This window comes from Aquarana catesbeiana, linkage group LG01 (genome assembly GCF_042186555.1).
Source record: "Aquarana catesbeiana isolate 2022-GZ linkage group LG01, ASM4218655v1, whole genome shotgun sequence".
NCBI classification, from domain to species: domain Eukaryota; kingdom Metazoa; phylum Chordata; class Amphibia; order Anura; family Ranidae; genus Aquarana; species Aquarana catesbeiana.
In genome coordinates, this window is record NC_133324.1 from 590,113,587 (window position 1) to 590,129,236 (window position 15,650).

Below are 15,650 nucleotides of genomic sequence, written 5' to 3' on the forward strand. Positions count from 1 at the left end.
GTGTCGCCGCGACCGGTAGAGCGAGAGCAATAATTCTAGCCCTAGACCTCCTCTGTAATGCAAAACATGCAACCTGTAAAAATTTTTAAACGTTGCCTATGGAGATTTTTAAGGGTAAAAGTTTGACGCCATTCCACGAGCGGGTGCAATTTTGAAGCATGACATGTTGGGTATCAATTTACTTGGCGTAATGTTATATTTCACAATATAAAAAAAAAATTGGGCTAACTTTACTGTTGTCTAATTTTTTTATTCAAAAAAGTGATTTTTTTCCAAAAGTGCGCTTATAAGACCGCTGCGCAAATACGGTGCAAAAAAAAAAAGTATTGCAATGACCGCCATTTTATTCTTTAGGGTGTTAGAAAAAAAACAATATATAATGTTTGGGGGTTCTAAGTAATTTTCTAGCAAAAAAAACTGTTTTAAACATGTAAACACCTAAAATCCAAAACAAGGCTGGTCTTTAAGTGGTTAACAGTGAGAGACAGAATAACACCAAAAAATAGCCAGAAAAACGCATTTCAAAAAAGTTATAAATTGATTTGCATTTTAATGAGTGAAATAAGTATTTGATCTCCTATCAATCACAAAGATTTCTGGCTCCCAATTGTCTTCTATACAGGTATTAGGAGCACTCTCTTAAAGGGAGTGCTCCTAGTCTCAGCTTTTTACCTATATAAAAGACACCTGTCCACAGAAGCAATCAATCCGATTCCATTCTCTCCATCATGGCGAAGACCAAAGAGCTATCCAAGGATGTCGTGCACAAGATTGTAAACCTGCACAAGGCTGGAATGGGCTACAAGACTATCGCCAAGCAGCTGAAGTTTGCTAATGAACATCTGAATGATTCAGAGGAGAACTGGGTGAAAGTGTTGTGGTCAGATGAGACCAAAATCAAGCTCTTTGGCATTAACTCAAGGTGTTTGGAGGAGTAGGAATGCTGCCTATGACACCAAGAACATCTTCCCCACTGTCAAACATGGAGGTGAAAACATTATGCTTTAGGAGTGTTTTTCTGCTAAGGGGACAGGACGTCACCGCATCAAAGAGACAATGGATGGGGCAATGTACCTTAAAATCTTGGGTGAGAACCTCTTTCCCTCAGCCAGGGCATTGAAATTGGGTTGTGGATGGGTCATCCAGTATGACATTGACCCAAAACACACGGCCAAGGCAACAAAGGAGTGGCTCAAGAAGAAACACATTAAGGTCCTGGAGTGGTCTAGCTAGTCTCCAGACCTTAATCCCATAGAAAATATGTGGAGGGAGCTGAAGATTTGAGTTACCAAACGTCGGCCTCAAAACCTTAATGACTTGGAGAGGATCTGCAAAGATGAGTGGGACAAAATTCCTCCTGAGATGTGCGCAAACCTGGTCACAAGAAACTTCTGATCTCTGTGATTGCCAACAAGGGTTTTGCCACCAAGTACTAAGTTATGTTTTGCGAAGGGGTCAAATACTTATTTCACTAATTTTTAAAATTAAAAATCAATTTCTAACTTTTTTGAAATGTGTTTTCTGGATTTTTTTTGTTATTCTGTCTCTCACTGTTAAAATAAACTAACCATTAAAATTATAGACTGATAATTTGTCAGTGGGCAAACGTACAAAATCAGCAGGGGAACAAATACCTTTTTTACCTCACTGTAGCTGGTATTTCCTTTTAATTCTGTAATTCTGTTTTAATAAAGGCAAAGAGCAGTGCACTGTAACTCAAGATAACACAAATCCTCTGTTCACTGACTGTAGGTCTTTGCTAAAAATATTTGGTTTCTATGTGTAATAAAATATACTTTGAATTTACTTATGTGTTCCTTCACTAACTGTTGGTCATATACTGTACATCAAAAAGAGCTGCGCTATAAAACTGTGATAGTTAAACATACAAATTGGAATTAATCGAGTAATGCAATGATAATGTAAACAACATATGATCTATTGTGTAACACCTGTGCAAAAGCAGCAATAAAGTGCATGAAAAAGTATACAAAAATTGAAAAATAGACATATAAAAATAGCAAAATATTAGGTTTGAAGATTAGAAGTGATCCTCTTCAGGAATGTTCAAATTAAATTATATAGGTAGTGAGCATCCACCACCATTCAGGTTTCCCAGATTGTGTAAAAATTCAGGCTTGCCAAATTTAGTGGACCCTCTAATAAAAGAGGTCATATGGGCATGAGGCCAAACACCCTGGCCAGAGTATTCCCAAGGCTCTCCTACAAGATCCACTTGAGGTTAAAGGATATGGCCTGTACTGCTCACCTTAAAGGCATCCCAATAAGACCGTAATTAAAACATGGAAGAAGAAGCTCCATATAGTGTAAAACCCTTCTAAATGCTTTATTGAAAGGTAAAAGTTGCACTTGCATCAAGAAGTACTATAAATTGCTTAGTTAAAATTCACCGGCCAGCTAATAGCAAAAAAAGTCCTGCGCTTCCTGGAACACGCAATGATGTCAGCACGTCGCTCCGCCCTTCTCGTTTCATCACACGTGACATTGGACATTCCTGAAGAGGATCACTTCTAATCTTCACAAACTTCATATTTTCCTATTTTTATATTTCCGTTTCTAAATTTTTGGATACTTCTTTGCTTTTTATTTCTGCTTTTGCACTCAGACTTATGCTGGCCATACACTATACGAAAAATCGGCCGAGCCCATTTTTGAAAAACGGACATTCTGCCGTGAGAGCAAATGATAGTGCCATCATGTAATGACCGATAAATCCATTTTTTGTTCTTCTTTTTTTTTTTTTTTTTTTTTTTACATAAACCTAGTGCAAACAGTTCGGACGGGAAACGCATTAACCTTTCAATTTATCATGCGTTTGGCAGAAAATTTCCAAACTTGTCCTTCATTTTTTTGGCTCAAAAACGTCCCAACGATTATCGATTTTGTGCCCATTAACTTGCCGAAAAACGAACTGGCCAAATGACCGAATTTCGGACGATTTCTTTCGTATAGTGTATGGCCGGAATTGGACACTATTAGATTTTCTGCAGATTTTTGTCATATAATATGAGATCAAACCTTAATGCCCCGTACACACGGTCGGATTTTCCGATGGAAAATGTGTGATAGGACCTTGTTGTCGGAAATTCCGACCGTGTGTAGGCTTCATCACACATTTTCCATCGGATTTTCTGACACACAAAGTTTGAGAGCAGGCTGTAAAATTTTCCAACAACAAAATCCGTTGTCGGAATTTCCGATCGTGTGTACACAAATCCGACGCACAAAGTGCCACGCATGCTCAGAATAAATAGATGAAAGCTATTGGCTACTGCCCTGTTTAGAGTCCCGACATACGTGTTTTACGTCACCACGTTCGGAACGATCGGATTTTCCCACAACTTTGTGTGACCGTGTGTATGCAAGACAAGTTTGAGCCAACATCCTAGGATTTTGTTGTCGGAATGATCCGATCAATGTCCGACCGTGTGTACGGGGCATAAGGGTTTCAATTTGTATGCAATCAGGCAGGGCCTTGCACTACATGGTTTTGGTAAACTCTGAAGACCAAAATCTGCAGAAAATCTAATTGTGTGTATGAGGCTTTAATTGTGCACAGGTGTTATACAATAGATTGTATGTTGTTTACATTATTATTGTATTGATTAATTCTGATTTATGTTTAATTATCACTGTTTTATAGAGTGGCTCTGTGTTCTGTGGAAGATATCTCGCAGCAGAGCTGCTACTTGATCCCTTTTTATTGTGGATCGTATTGCCATCAAAGCACAGTTTCAAGTTTGGATATTATATATTGTATATGAATTAATGCTGTAGATTCTGACCTTTTTGTGTGCTGTTTTATGATTTTGTTTGATAGTATAATACATTCTAATTTTCCATTTGCTTTATCTTGTTTGGTTTACTCATGTTAATATCTTTTCAGGAGTTTAATTTGTGGGATGGCGAGTTACAGTATGTTGATCTGCTGTTGGCAAGAGACTTGCGAAACAATTCTGCTTGGAACCAAAGATACTTTATTATTTCTAACACATCAGGATACAGCAATCCCCAAATTCTAGAGCGGGAAGTCCAGTAAGTGTTTGCATAATTACACCTTGCGTTATTAATTAACAATAATATTGCCTCTCCTAATTCTTGGTGCAATGATAATAAAATAATAGTAGCCACCCAGTTATACAGCTTAGTAGGGATTTATTTAACATTTTTATATAAACCCAAAATTTAGTTTTCAGGATTTTCGGCACCTATACCACACTGTGTGTGTGTGTGTGTGTATATATATATATATGTGTGTGTGTGTGTATGTGTATATATATATATATATATATATATATATATATATATATATATATATATATATATATATATATATATATATATATTATACACACACACACACACTGTAGGCAAAAGTTTTGTGGTGTGTGTGTGTTTTTTTTTTTTTTTTTAATCCTGTATAGATTAGGGGAGCGTTATAACCCCTGTCAGTGTTTATTTTTTGCAATTTGTGTCCAAAATTGGGAGATTTGCCTTCACTTCTAGTCCCATATCCAAAACAGGAAATGAGAGGAAATGCCTGCAAATTAAGGGGATACATTGGGGTCACCAGAACAAGTGTCCCTATTAGAAGAATTCCTCTCTATTACTGTTATGGGGACAACCCAAAATGTAGGATTTTCTTTTTACTTTCACTTTTGATGATCATGATAAATGGGACAAATAGAGAGGGGGGGAGTCTCCCTAACAGGAGCAAGAGATAAAAACTGGTGTATTAATCCCTCTCCACTCTGTCCAAAACTAAAAAAAAAAAAAAAAAATTGCCTTTTTAGTTATACTTTAACCAACTCATTTTTGTGAATCTATTGCAAAGTTTTTCTTTCAGGAGATCCTGCCAGGAAATGCACTAATGTTGTAGACTTCCAAACCTAAGCCACTGCCTCGCGGCTAGCAGTAGCATTGTCAGCTTGTCATGCACACTTCCTTAGTTGGCCTAAATGTCCTCTGCTTTGCTGGGCAGTTCTGATTGGGCCAAGCTCCAACACTTTTGGGTTGTGTCAGAGCTTTACACCAAGCTCTCTCCCCATGCCTTCCTGTGGGTCCATATCTGATGGGCTGCCTCATCAGCCAAAAGAAATGCCTGGGAAATAGGAGAGGGTAGGCAAGCTTCAGCACTATGGGATCATGCTGAAGCTTTGCTTGGTGGCACGGCATTCCGGCAAAGCAGAGAATGCTAAAGGCTGCTGCAGATTTGGGCAGGCAATTACAATTCATACCTGTAAGCGGCTTTTATTCTTAGAAATTAACACAATCTTGTTAAATCACCTATGTAAAATTGAAGTGTTGAACACTTTTTTTTTTTTCAATCCAAAAGAGTTCTTCTTAGAATTAAAATGAGCATAAAGTAACAGCATCAGTGCTAACAAGGGAATGCACCCATGTTTTATATCTGAGGTGTCCAACCTTTTAACCTTCCTGGACCACATTGGAATAAGAGGAATTGTATTGGGTCACACATAAAATCCACGAACAATAAGGATAGCTGATGAGCAGAAAAAGTTGGGCAGATCGCAAGTTAACAACCACTGATATAGATAATGTACCTATCCAAGTAATAAAACTTAATTTTTGTTAGTATTTTTTTTATTATAAACGTAAAAGATAGCAACATAAAACGAGTGCGATATTTGACACGGTTTTTGTTAAACTTAACACATCAATATCTGATTTGATGGATCTAGTAGCTATTCTCAATGAATTCTCAAGGTGCTCATTGGATATTTTGGTTCAGGTTTTGCCCTTTGTGTGCTTCATCCTTGTTGCTCACAAATATAGGCGTCTGTTAAATGATGACAAGAATAAGGCGTGATTGTGAAGAGTGGGTCGTTTTCTTTGGGAAGATGAAACATAAAATTCCAGTAAACAGACACACTCAGTTTTCTTCAGCCGCATGTGTTCGCTAAGTGTAAATGCATTTTTTACCAAAAAAAAAATTTTTAAGTAGGTTTACAATTTTGTGTTGGGCCACATTCATAGCTGTCTTGGGCTGCATGCAGCCAGTGGGCCGCAGGCTGGACACCCCTGGTCTAGGGAAAAGTGTCGAGCACCATTAGAGTGTTACTAAACCCACAACCCTAAATTCAGCCTCTATATGCAATCAAGCATGCTTATTATACTCACTATGGAACCTAAGGTGTTAATTCTCTGCATTGTATAGAAAGGTTGTTTGATCCTGTCTTCTCTGATCCTCCCCTTCTTCCACAGTCCCCAATCCATCTCCTGATAGAACAGAGCCTTGGAGGCAAGCTACACTTGCTCAGTTTGGTGTGTATTGCTAGAGTTTTTTTTTTTTTTTTCTTGGGAGAGTGCATATGGTCAGCACAGGGCCAATCAGCACTGTCCAGACAGAGGGTCGGGGGTTCTGCAGCCTCATAGGACAATCAGGAGAGAGAGAAATCTCCCCCTACAAGCTTTAACCAGTGCTCTGCTGGACACTGATAGAAGTCACAAGACTGCTCTAACTGATGATGATAAAAGGTATTTAGCCATTTTTATTTACTAAAACGATTGCATTTCCATGTTCTGTGTACTGTGGGAGACCAGATATAGTGAAAGCAGGATCCTGGGTTTAGTAACACTTTAAAATTAAAATGTTCTATGAAGAAAATATCCCAATTAGCAATATTGTTGGAGGACAAGGAGTAAAAGGTGGCTGCATGTATTTAATGCCACATTCACATTTCGCATAGTGGAAATGCGCGTTCCTGCTCACAGTTTGTGTTCTTTTTGTTTGTTTGTTTTTTTTTTCTCATATGCAGTTTTCCCCCATTTCTGCTGGTCACATATGAGGCAGCCTATTCCCTTGAATAGGCTGCCCTAAAATAAGCCCCAGAACCTTTTCGGGCATGGAGTGTAATGCATTTTTTCACCGCATATTTTGCCATGCAGCAAAATTGCACCACATTTGGGATGCCATTAAGAAATAGTGGTAGTGCAAACACTTTGTGCATTTTGCCATGTTTTTGAAAACGCGGGCAAAAACATGCCATTCTGTCTGTTTTCAGAGCAGCCAAGTGTGAATGGGCCTTCCAGGTCCTTCCAGGTGGTTTTGTGTCACCCAGGTCTACACAGACCTTAAAGTGCGGTTCCACCCAAAAAAACAAAACTACATGAAAAATCCTAAAAAAAATACAAAAAAAAATTTGTATATTTTTTTTATTTATTTATTTATTTTTTTACTTACCTCTAAATGCCTGTTGCTAGGGGGTTCCTCTTAGTCTGCCTCTTCCAGTGCCTGGGCTGGTGACATCACTTCCCCCTCGGCACAGGAAGGGCTTGGCTCTGCTCCCTCCCTCCTGTCAATCATCTGGGACCCATTACAGGTCCCAGGTGACTGAGCGGCCAATCACGGCACACAGCGCCGCTCGCGCATGAGCAGTGGGTGCCAGGCTGTGAAGCCACAGCCCGGCGCCCACAGTTGGAATGCCGGCGCCGCTGAACGGAGGGGGAGATGAGCGGGGCTTCGATCCCCCGCATTGCTGGGACAGGTAAGTGTCCAATTAAAAGTCGGCAGCTGCAGTATTTGTAGCTACTGACTTTTAATTTTTTTTTTTTGACTGGAACTCCTCTTTAACTTCTCTAATTTTAAAGCTAAACCCCACTCCTGCTAGGAGCTTTGTGGCCAATATATGCTCTGCCACTGAGCTACTAAATCTGGTGAGTGCAGAAATCTAGCTATAAATCACAAAACTGTTTGAGACCTGTGTAAACCGTGTATTGAGGATTCATGAGACTTACCAGTTGCATCAGTTTGAAGGTGTTTTGTAGACAGACTAACTTTTAAATGTGATATTAACAGATGAACTCTGACTTGTCAATACTTGTATAATTCATTTAGTTTGTTTTCTGTATTATAGCTATTTTTTTCTTTAGTTAATTGTTTTGTAAAGCACACATTATGCTACAACTTCCTAATCACATTTTTTTTTTTTTTTTCCCAGATATGCTATAGAGATGATCAAGGTTGCTCCACACAATGAAAGTGCATGGAACTATCTTCGAGGGTGAGATCAATGTATTTTTAAATATAAAACTACCTAATATGTCAGCAGAATTTTTGCAGCTGTGATCTGCTTTTGTGCAGCGACAAATTGTATCTGCTTTACATCAGTTGTAAAGGCAAGACATTTTTTACCTGAATGCATCCCCTGTGTTAGGGTAAAAAATGTCTCAGTATTTGTATGGACCCCCAAAATACTTGAGTCCTCACTTGCTGGCGAGGGAGCCCAGAAGTGGAGGTTTGGGGCCACTCTGTTCAATACCATTGCACAGAGCAGGTAAGTATACTAAGTTTTTATTCGTTTAGTTAAAAAAAGAAAAAGTCATCCTTTACAACTGCTTTAATATCATAAATCTAATATACAAAAAACCCTAATACAGTTGCAATATTAAAAATTGTGTTCAGAGTAACTATTGCAAGATCCTGGAAACCCCCGGTGCTATCTTTTGATCTCTTAAAGAACATATTGTCCTAGATGATGATAAACGAATGCCACTCTGCAGGACAAGCAAAAAACTCTTGGACCCCCCTGGATCACCTACCTGACAGGGACAGTGTCGTCAGATCTGAGGCTAACCTCTTAGTGCCCCAGGAGATGTTGCTGTCTTTCCCTTTCTTCCTCCTTCATCCCTTTCACCTTTTTCTTCCCCCTTCTTTTTTTTTTTTTTTTCCCTACTTATTAAACCCTTTGGTAGTTTGAGGAATGATGTAGGGCTACTGGTCAGCCACCATTGGTCCCCCTCCCTGTTTGCGGGCTGTGCATTCAAACACAACGACCAGCTACCATGATCGATTCATGGCTAAGATGACCCCTCGTCTTGGATGAGAGCGCCCCCGGTTATGCAGTTCCTCTACGGAGGATGTATCCTCTATTCTTCAGAATTCTAGTTATAGCCAAAAATTTGCGTTTTATACCGGTTCCTTAACGACCAATGATGTATGTCAATAAGGTTACCATGTATCGGTACTTTTCTATACTGTATTGTATGGTTTATAACCTTAAGAAAAATGTTTGGAAAATAAAAATTTTGTTCAGAGAAAAGCCTTCCATCCAACATTTATAACTGTTTTGGATGGAGATAATTGGTGGCAGGCATGATGGAAAAGATTACTCATCTGAGCAATTTCGAAATCCCCCCTTCCCCGGAAGAAATCTATTTTCTTTCTTTTTTAGTAAGGCTACAATGAATCCCCCCCCCCCCCCCCAAAAACAATTATCAGTTGCTTTTCACAGTTAAATTGGTAAGTAAAGGGTGAAATCTGATTAGTTGCAATGGGCTACTGCACTTAAAGCATGTCATTTTTCGCTGCCTTATGAAGTAAGTCCATGCGCATTCAGTTTGTTTACCAATTATAAAATCTTTTGAAACAAAATATCATCTGTTTTTATGTTCTATTCCCACTAGCATATTACAAGACCGTGGCATGTCTGACTACCCAAACCTTCTTGAGCAAATCCAGAGCATACAGCAAACACACAGCTCCCCATTTCTCATTGCCTTTTTAGTGGACTTGTTCGATGACCTGTTGGAAAAGAAATGTAAAGATCCTGAGGATACACTGAAGAAAGCGCTAGAGGTTAGTTATTGTATTGTAATGAGGTACATTTAGAGTACATACAGCCTGATTATGCTAGCACATGCTGTCACTCTAGCTGCCTAATACTATGCCATAATGAAGAGCTTATTTTCTGACTGCCTGCCACAGGCTAGACCACTGAAGATCAGTTGGTATGGTTTGGCATTCCCCCAGCAATGTAATTTTCTGCTTATTCGATCAGCTTGTCCCCCAGCAATGTCATGTAATCTTGTATCCCTTCTATTCTTTATAGCACTGTAAATCATCACACTGAAACAGGCAAACCTTTCTATGTAGCATGGAGTATAGTATTGTACCATGTTGGTCATGGGTAGTAGTAGGAAAGTAAAAATGTAGGGAATATCTTTAATGTGGATAACTGAATATATTTTGAGGTGTAAGCTTTTGGAAAAACTTTCAAAAAGCTTGCACAGCAAAATATATTCAGTAGAAAAAGTATATTTTAGCTTATTGTAGATGTTGGATATTTCCCTGGAAATATATTGGTGAGATTTCTGTGCTTGGGTCCCTGGGTCTGCATTCGTGCAGTGACCATTATTGGAGGGGGAGGTCCCACTCTCCTGGTGGGAATTTTATTTGTTATGTGCAGAGGTGAACACAATAGTGTGAACGCAAGTATTATAGAGCTTAACCTCTTGCCTGTCCGCGCTATAGTTGTAAGACGGCTGCAGCGCGGACTTAATTTGCCGGAAGGGCATCTGTGGACGATTGAGCGGCGAGTCTGAGACTCGGCCGATCACAGATCGGAGTAAGGGGTCGATCCCGACCCCTTACCACATGATCAGCTGTCAGCCAATGACAGCTGATCATGTGATGTAAACAGAGCCGATAATTGGCTATTTCTCCTCCTCACGCTGGCGGCTGCGAGAGGGACATCGGTCCTTCTCGCATCGGTCACCAGCATCACCTACCAGTGCCCACAGTGCCTCCTATAAATCGCCAATCAGTGCGTCATCACCAGTGTTGCCTATCAATGCCACGTATCGGTGCCACCCATCAGTGCCCATTAGGGCCGCCTTATCTTTGCCCATCGGTGCAGCCTCATCAGCGGATATCAATGAAGGAGAAAAATTACCATTTGCAAAATTTTATAACAAACTATGAAACATGTTTTTTTTTTTTGCAAAAAATAAAAACCCAAGTGGTGATTAAATACCACCAAAAGAAAGCTCCATTTGTGTGAAAAAAATGATAAAAATTTCATTTGAGTACAGTGTAGCATGACCGCGCAATTGTCATTCAAAGTGCGACAGCGCTGAAAGCTGAAAATTGGTATCGGCAGGAGGGGGGTTTATTTTTTTTTTTTAAGGTATTTTATTAGTTTTCAAATAAGCATTAAAAACATGACAAAGAATGGGTATATAACATTTAAGTTTGAAATATCAAATGACAATAATATAGACAGAAGGACATATCTGTATACCCAGAGAATAAACAATTACCAGATAACACCATGGTAACAAAACAGCTGGTAATTAGGGCTTTTGACAAGAAACCTCCCAATCCAATCAAAATGCAGAATAATGCAAACATAAAGGAGGATATAACACGGGTCACCTATCTGTAAGCTCATGGGGGGTGTACCTCCCAGCCTTGTTAAACTTTAATCTCCCCCAAAACCTTAGAAGTCCATTCCGACCATATTCTATCAAATTGTTTTGGACAACCTCTGGCAGTATAGGTAAGTTTATACATGGGCAATGCTTAAGGGGGGGCTCTGATTTCTTCCAACGGATGGCAATTTCTTTTTTTTGCATAAAAACAGAGGATAAACCGGACCAGTACCTTCTGGGCGGCCCCTAACGCTTACTGTTCCAGATCTACAATTTTAAAACCTTAAAGCGGAGTTTCAGTCTCTGGAAAAGAAAAATTAAAAGTCAGCAGCTACAAATACTGTAAGGACACTTGCCTATCCAGGAATCCCGCGATGTCAGCACCCAAGCAGATTCATCCATCGACTTCAGGTGCAGGCACCGGCATTGCAAGTAAGGGAAACCAGCTGTGAACCTGCAGGCTGTTTTCTGTCGGTTTCCTACTACGCATGTGTGAGTCGCGCTGTGCTTTCTGAATGGTCCTGTCATCTTTTGGGACACAGGTCCCAGAAGGCGGTGGGGGGGGTGTGGTCGGACATGACGCAGGTCGCCTTGCCAGGAAGTGGGAGCGGGTTCCTGTTAAACCCCCCCCCCTGAAAAAATTCCCAAATGTGGGGGTGCGAACATGCGGAACTTCCCCTTTTGGGTGGAGCTCCGCTTTAACTGATCAAAATGCAATTAAAAGCTAGTTACAGCTTCAGATGCTGCAAATTCTCTCTACTCTAACATTAGTAAATTCCCCCATTGTGGTTGGTATGAGTGGTCAGTAAGTGTCTGCAATCATAATAGCCATATTGTTTGGCGTTTAAAAGAGCAACAGTCTTTCCAAAGTTATGATTGCATTAGAAAGGCATGGCACAATTTCCCTAGCAAAAAAAAATGGTGGCCAAAAACTAAAGTGGAATAAAATGGAGCCGCTGAACACGAATAAGAATTGTTGCCAAACAGCCTCAAACTAGTAGTACAGCAAAAAAGGGAAAGCGGAACTCCATATCCATCAAGACCCTGTTTTTACAAAAGCAGTCTTCAGAGAACTTCTCAAAGCTATCATCCATGGAAGAACTGCAATTCTTGAACTAAACAAACCAATTCTTTCCTTTTTAATTAAGGTTTTCTTTTCCGATTTAAGTCTTGACGTGTTTTGTGTATGCAGTCATTACCATGGTGACTGTTTTCTCTTGAAATGCCCAAAATTTGGCTATTTATGGTTACAGACACTCCAGCTTGGTAAGCCAGAAATATTTAAATGTTTTTGTCTGGAGTCATTGGATTCTATTAGGTTGTGTTTTTAATTAATTCATCTGATGGAAGAAGTGATTGTAGAAGTTAATTTTTTTTTTTTTTTCTAAAATAATTAATAAACATTACATACTTGTGTGCTGTGTGCAATAGTTTTGCCCAGAGCATCCCCAATCCTCCTCTTCTGGACTCTTTCCTTTTTCTCTGAGTGATTGCTCCCAAGCCGCACTGTGTGCATCTATCAATGCACACAGCATGACTCAGCCCCACCCCCTCTCTGTTCATAGGATTTGATTGACAGCAGCTGCTGCTGTTGAGCCTCCTGTGAGAAAAGGGGGAAGAACAGCATTGCTGCTGCTGCAGACAGGCAGTGTTGGATCAAGGTCTGGATCAGGTAAGTATTTCAGAGGGGAGCTGACAGGGACAGGTTGTTTTTTTACCTTAATGCAGAGAATGTATTACAACCACTTTACGTGCTTTTGTCTCTCCTTTTTCAGCTTTGTGAACTTCTTGCCACAGAAAAAGATACAATTAGAAAAGAATACTGGCGCTATCTTGGACGCTCACTACAGATGAAGTATGGTTCAAAGATTTCTGAAAAGGAAGAAATTAGTCAAGCAGATAATAATGGACAATAACTATAACATACTGTAGCTCCATATTTAATGGTGTATTTAACAATTTTTCACTTAGAGAAAAATGATGTTATTATTAATACTGTAATACACTGACTTTAATTTTAAGGATAACCAACTCATCATGTGTACCCTTTCAGTTGCCTAAAGAGTACCAGTCATTTAAACTCAGAATATTGGTATAATACTAAAGGTATTTAAAGCCCCTTAAAGTGAAAATTTAACTGTTCAAGTCATAGTAGTGTGCGAAGTGCATGTTTCAAAGCTCCCTATTATTTTTGGGGCTAATTTACACAGGCTTGCTGAAAAAACCAAGCCCTGTCTTTTGTGTATTTTACAGCACAGACAAGCTATCTCAGTTTCGGGATTTCCATCCAATCTGATTTAGGTCAGCAGAACCAAATGTCATCCTCCCTTTTTTGCTAGGTAGTAATAATTTTCAGTGGCATGAGAAGAAATCGTATAAGTGAAGGGCATGCAGATTCAACCTGTAACATATTAGTATTAATTAAGCATGATGCCACTTGTAGCGAGAGAGCATTGTCAGCTGGAGAAGGAGTGGTTCTAATGTTCCAGCTTTCCTGGCTGAAGTTAAACTTCGCCTGCTGTTGGTTGGGTTTCTGAAACTTATAATAATTTCACCATGTAAGGAGTCTTTTTTTCAGAAGTGACTGGTTCTTTTCAGGTTGTGATGTTGTTCTAAACCCTAATTGTTGCTGCATTGGCTTTTGGAGCAAAAACCTAAATCACTTATTGTATGTTCATGTTATGTTTCTTCTTACATGAACTCCTACCACTTGTACTTAACAGATGCTAAATATTTTATTAAGACGCTGCAATGATTTGTTGAAGAAGATGTAGCCATTTTCTTGCAATAAACTAAATTATAAAATTTTGGGTCTTGTGATAAACTTATTTGTGTCCATCGGTTGTGTATCTATGCCGCTTTCTCTCAAATTTTTGTTATCTCGGTAGCAGCTTTAGGGCCTTTTGACATTGATCGGTTTAAAGTCTGGTACAAATGGTAAGTTATTTTTCGTTCAACCCAGCAGGCTGAACGAAAAAAAAAAACGAGCAGCTTGCAAGGAGGTCCCTGTAATAACGATGTGATTGTTAGTACAGCAATCTCCCTGCTGTGCTATTGTGTTCTGACAGGGGGACTGTCCCCTCGCCAAAACACACTGGTCAGCGCTTTCAACCCATGCCTGTGAGCACTGATCGCCTGCTGGTTTTCCAGCACGCTCATTTGACAGAAGCCGATTTGTGAGGTCAGCTTCTGTCAAACGAGGACCTGTACACACGGGTCAAATGTTGGCCGGTACAAAATAGAGAAAGGCTTGTGCTCAGGATAATAGCAATATACTATCAGGTTGCAGCCTCCCCTAATCGGTCCCTAAAAAGAAACTAAAAAGGATTAATGATATGCAAATATGGGGTGAGTGGCGCTACCTACTGGCTAACAGGTAAGGGTAAGTCAGGTGAAAGTGTACATACCACATGTAACTGTATATATGTGAAAATTACCCCTAATGGTGCAGAAACCATGCATACATAAGTGTTTGTAAAATAAACAAAAATAAACAAAATGAGCACAATCGAAGTGATAAAAATAGGAGTGATAAAAATAGCAGTGAGATATAAGTGTCCGATAAAAGTAATCTAAGTACTGTATATCAAAAACTACGCCTCATAAAGGGCCATATACCATAAAGAGCATATATAAAAATTATTTATACTTATACTAGGCCTCGCCTAAAAACTCCTGCCCGCAGCTCCTCAGGACCGGTGCGGTGTCAGCACCGGTCCTGGTGAAAAAAAAAAAAAATCTAAAAAAAAAACGATCTGCTTAAATTTTGAATCGATTTGACCTCTCAACTCGATTCAAATCGATTTTTTTCCCAGTCCTACATGACGTGTGGAAACGTGGACACAGCCACCCTACTAACTACATTGCCGCAACTGGTTGCTAGGGCTGCCCCCACCCGGAATTTCCCTATGGGAGCCATCTTAAGTGGTCTGACTTTGAAAATGCTCCCTGCACTACATTGGTCTGACTTTTGTTCCTAGATAACAACAAAACCTGGGGAATGCCCAGGAAAAAATTCCAAGCCTACTTACCACCAGCTCGCAGACAACCAATTGACCTGTCTAACAGTATGCGTTAAAAACAGGGGTTCAGTCCGCACGCATTTGCAAACGCATGCGTAAGCCACAGAGCCACGTCACCGCACCCTGTAATCTGTGGTCCTAACACTAAAATTTGGGTGTCCCCACAGTGGAGGCACATGCATTCTAATGGATAAGTGAGGGCAGGTGGACTGAAGGGAGCCCACCCCTTCTTAAAGGTACAGGACACACCAAACACCCAGCAGGTAGCACAATGGCTACAAAGGTGCTGGTGCGTTGCTGGACCAATACACACACCCATGTGATTGCAAAAATCTTGCCACTACCCTCACTTATAGCTGGCTATCGCAGTAAGAGGCATTGGAAGGCCACAAACAGATAACAACAAAACCTTTTGTTCCTACTTCAGCCCATTGA

The 15,650-nt window shown here is 39.9% G+C and overlaps 1 protein-coding gene across 1 annotated transcript in view; it reads left to right on the top strand.

Annotated features, from left to right (window-relative positions):
- The window catches only part of FNTA (farnesyltransferase, CAAX box, subunit alpha), a 41,396-nt gene extending 27,395 nt beyond the window's left edge, over positions 1-14,001 (top strand). The window contains exons 6-9 of the mRNA XM_073598064.1: positions 3,908-4,056; positions 7,983-8,045; positions 9,448-9,619; positions 12,969-14,001. Coding sequence (XP_073454165.1) covers positions 3,908-4,056; positions 7,983-8,045; positions 9,448-9,619; positions 12,969-13,109 — 525 coding nt within the window. The 3' untranslated portion in view covers positions 13,110-14,001. The remainder of the gene's footprint in view (positions 1-3,907; positions 4,057-7,982; positions 8,046-9,447; positions 9,620-12,968) is intronic.
- The last annotated feature ends 1,649 nt before the right edge of the window (positions 14,002-15,650 follow it).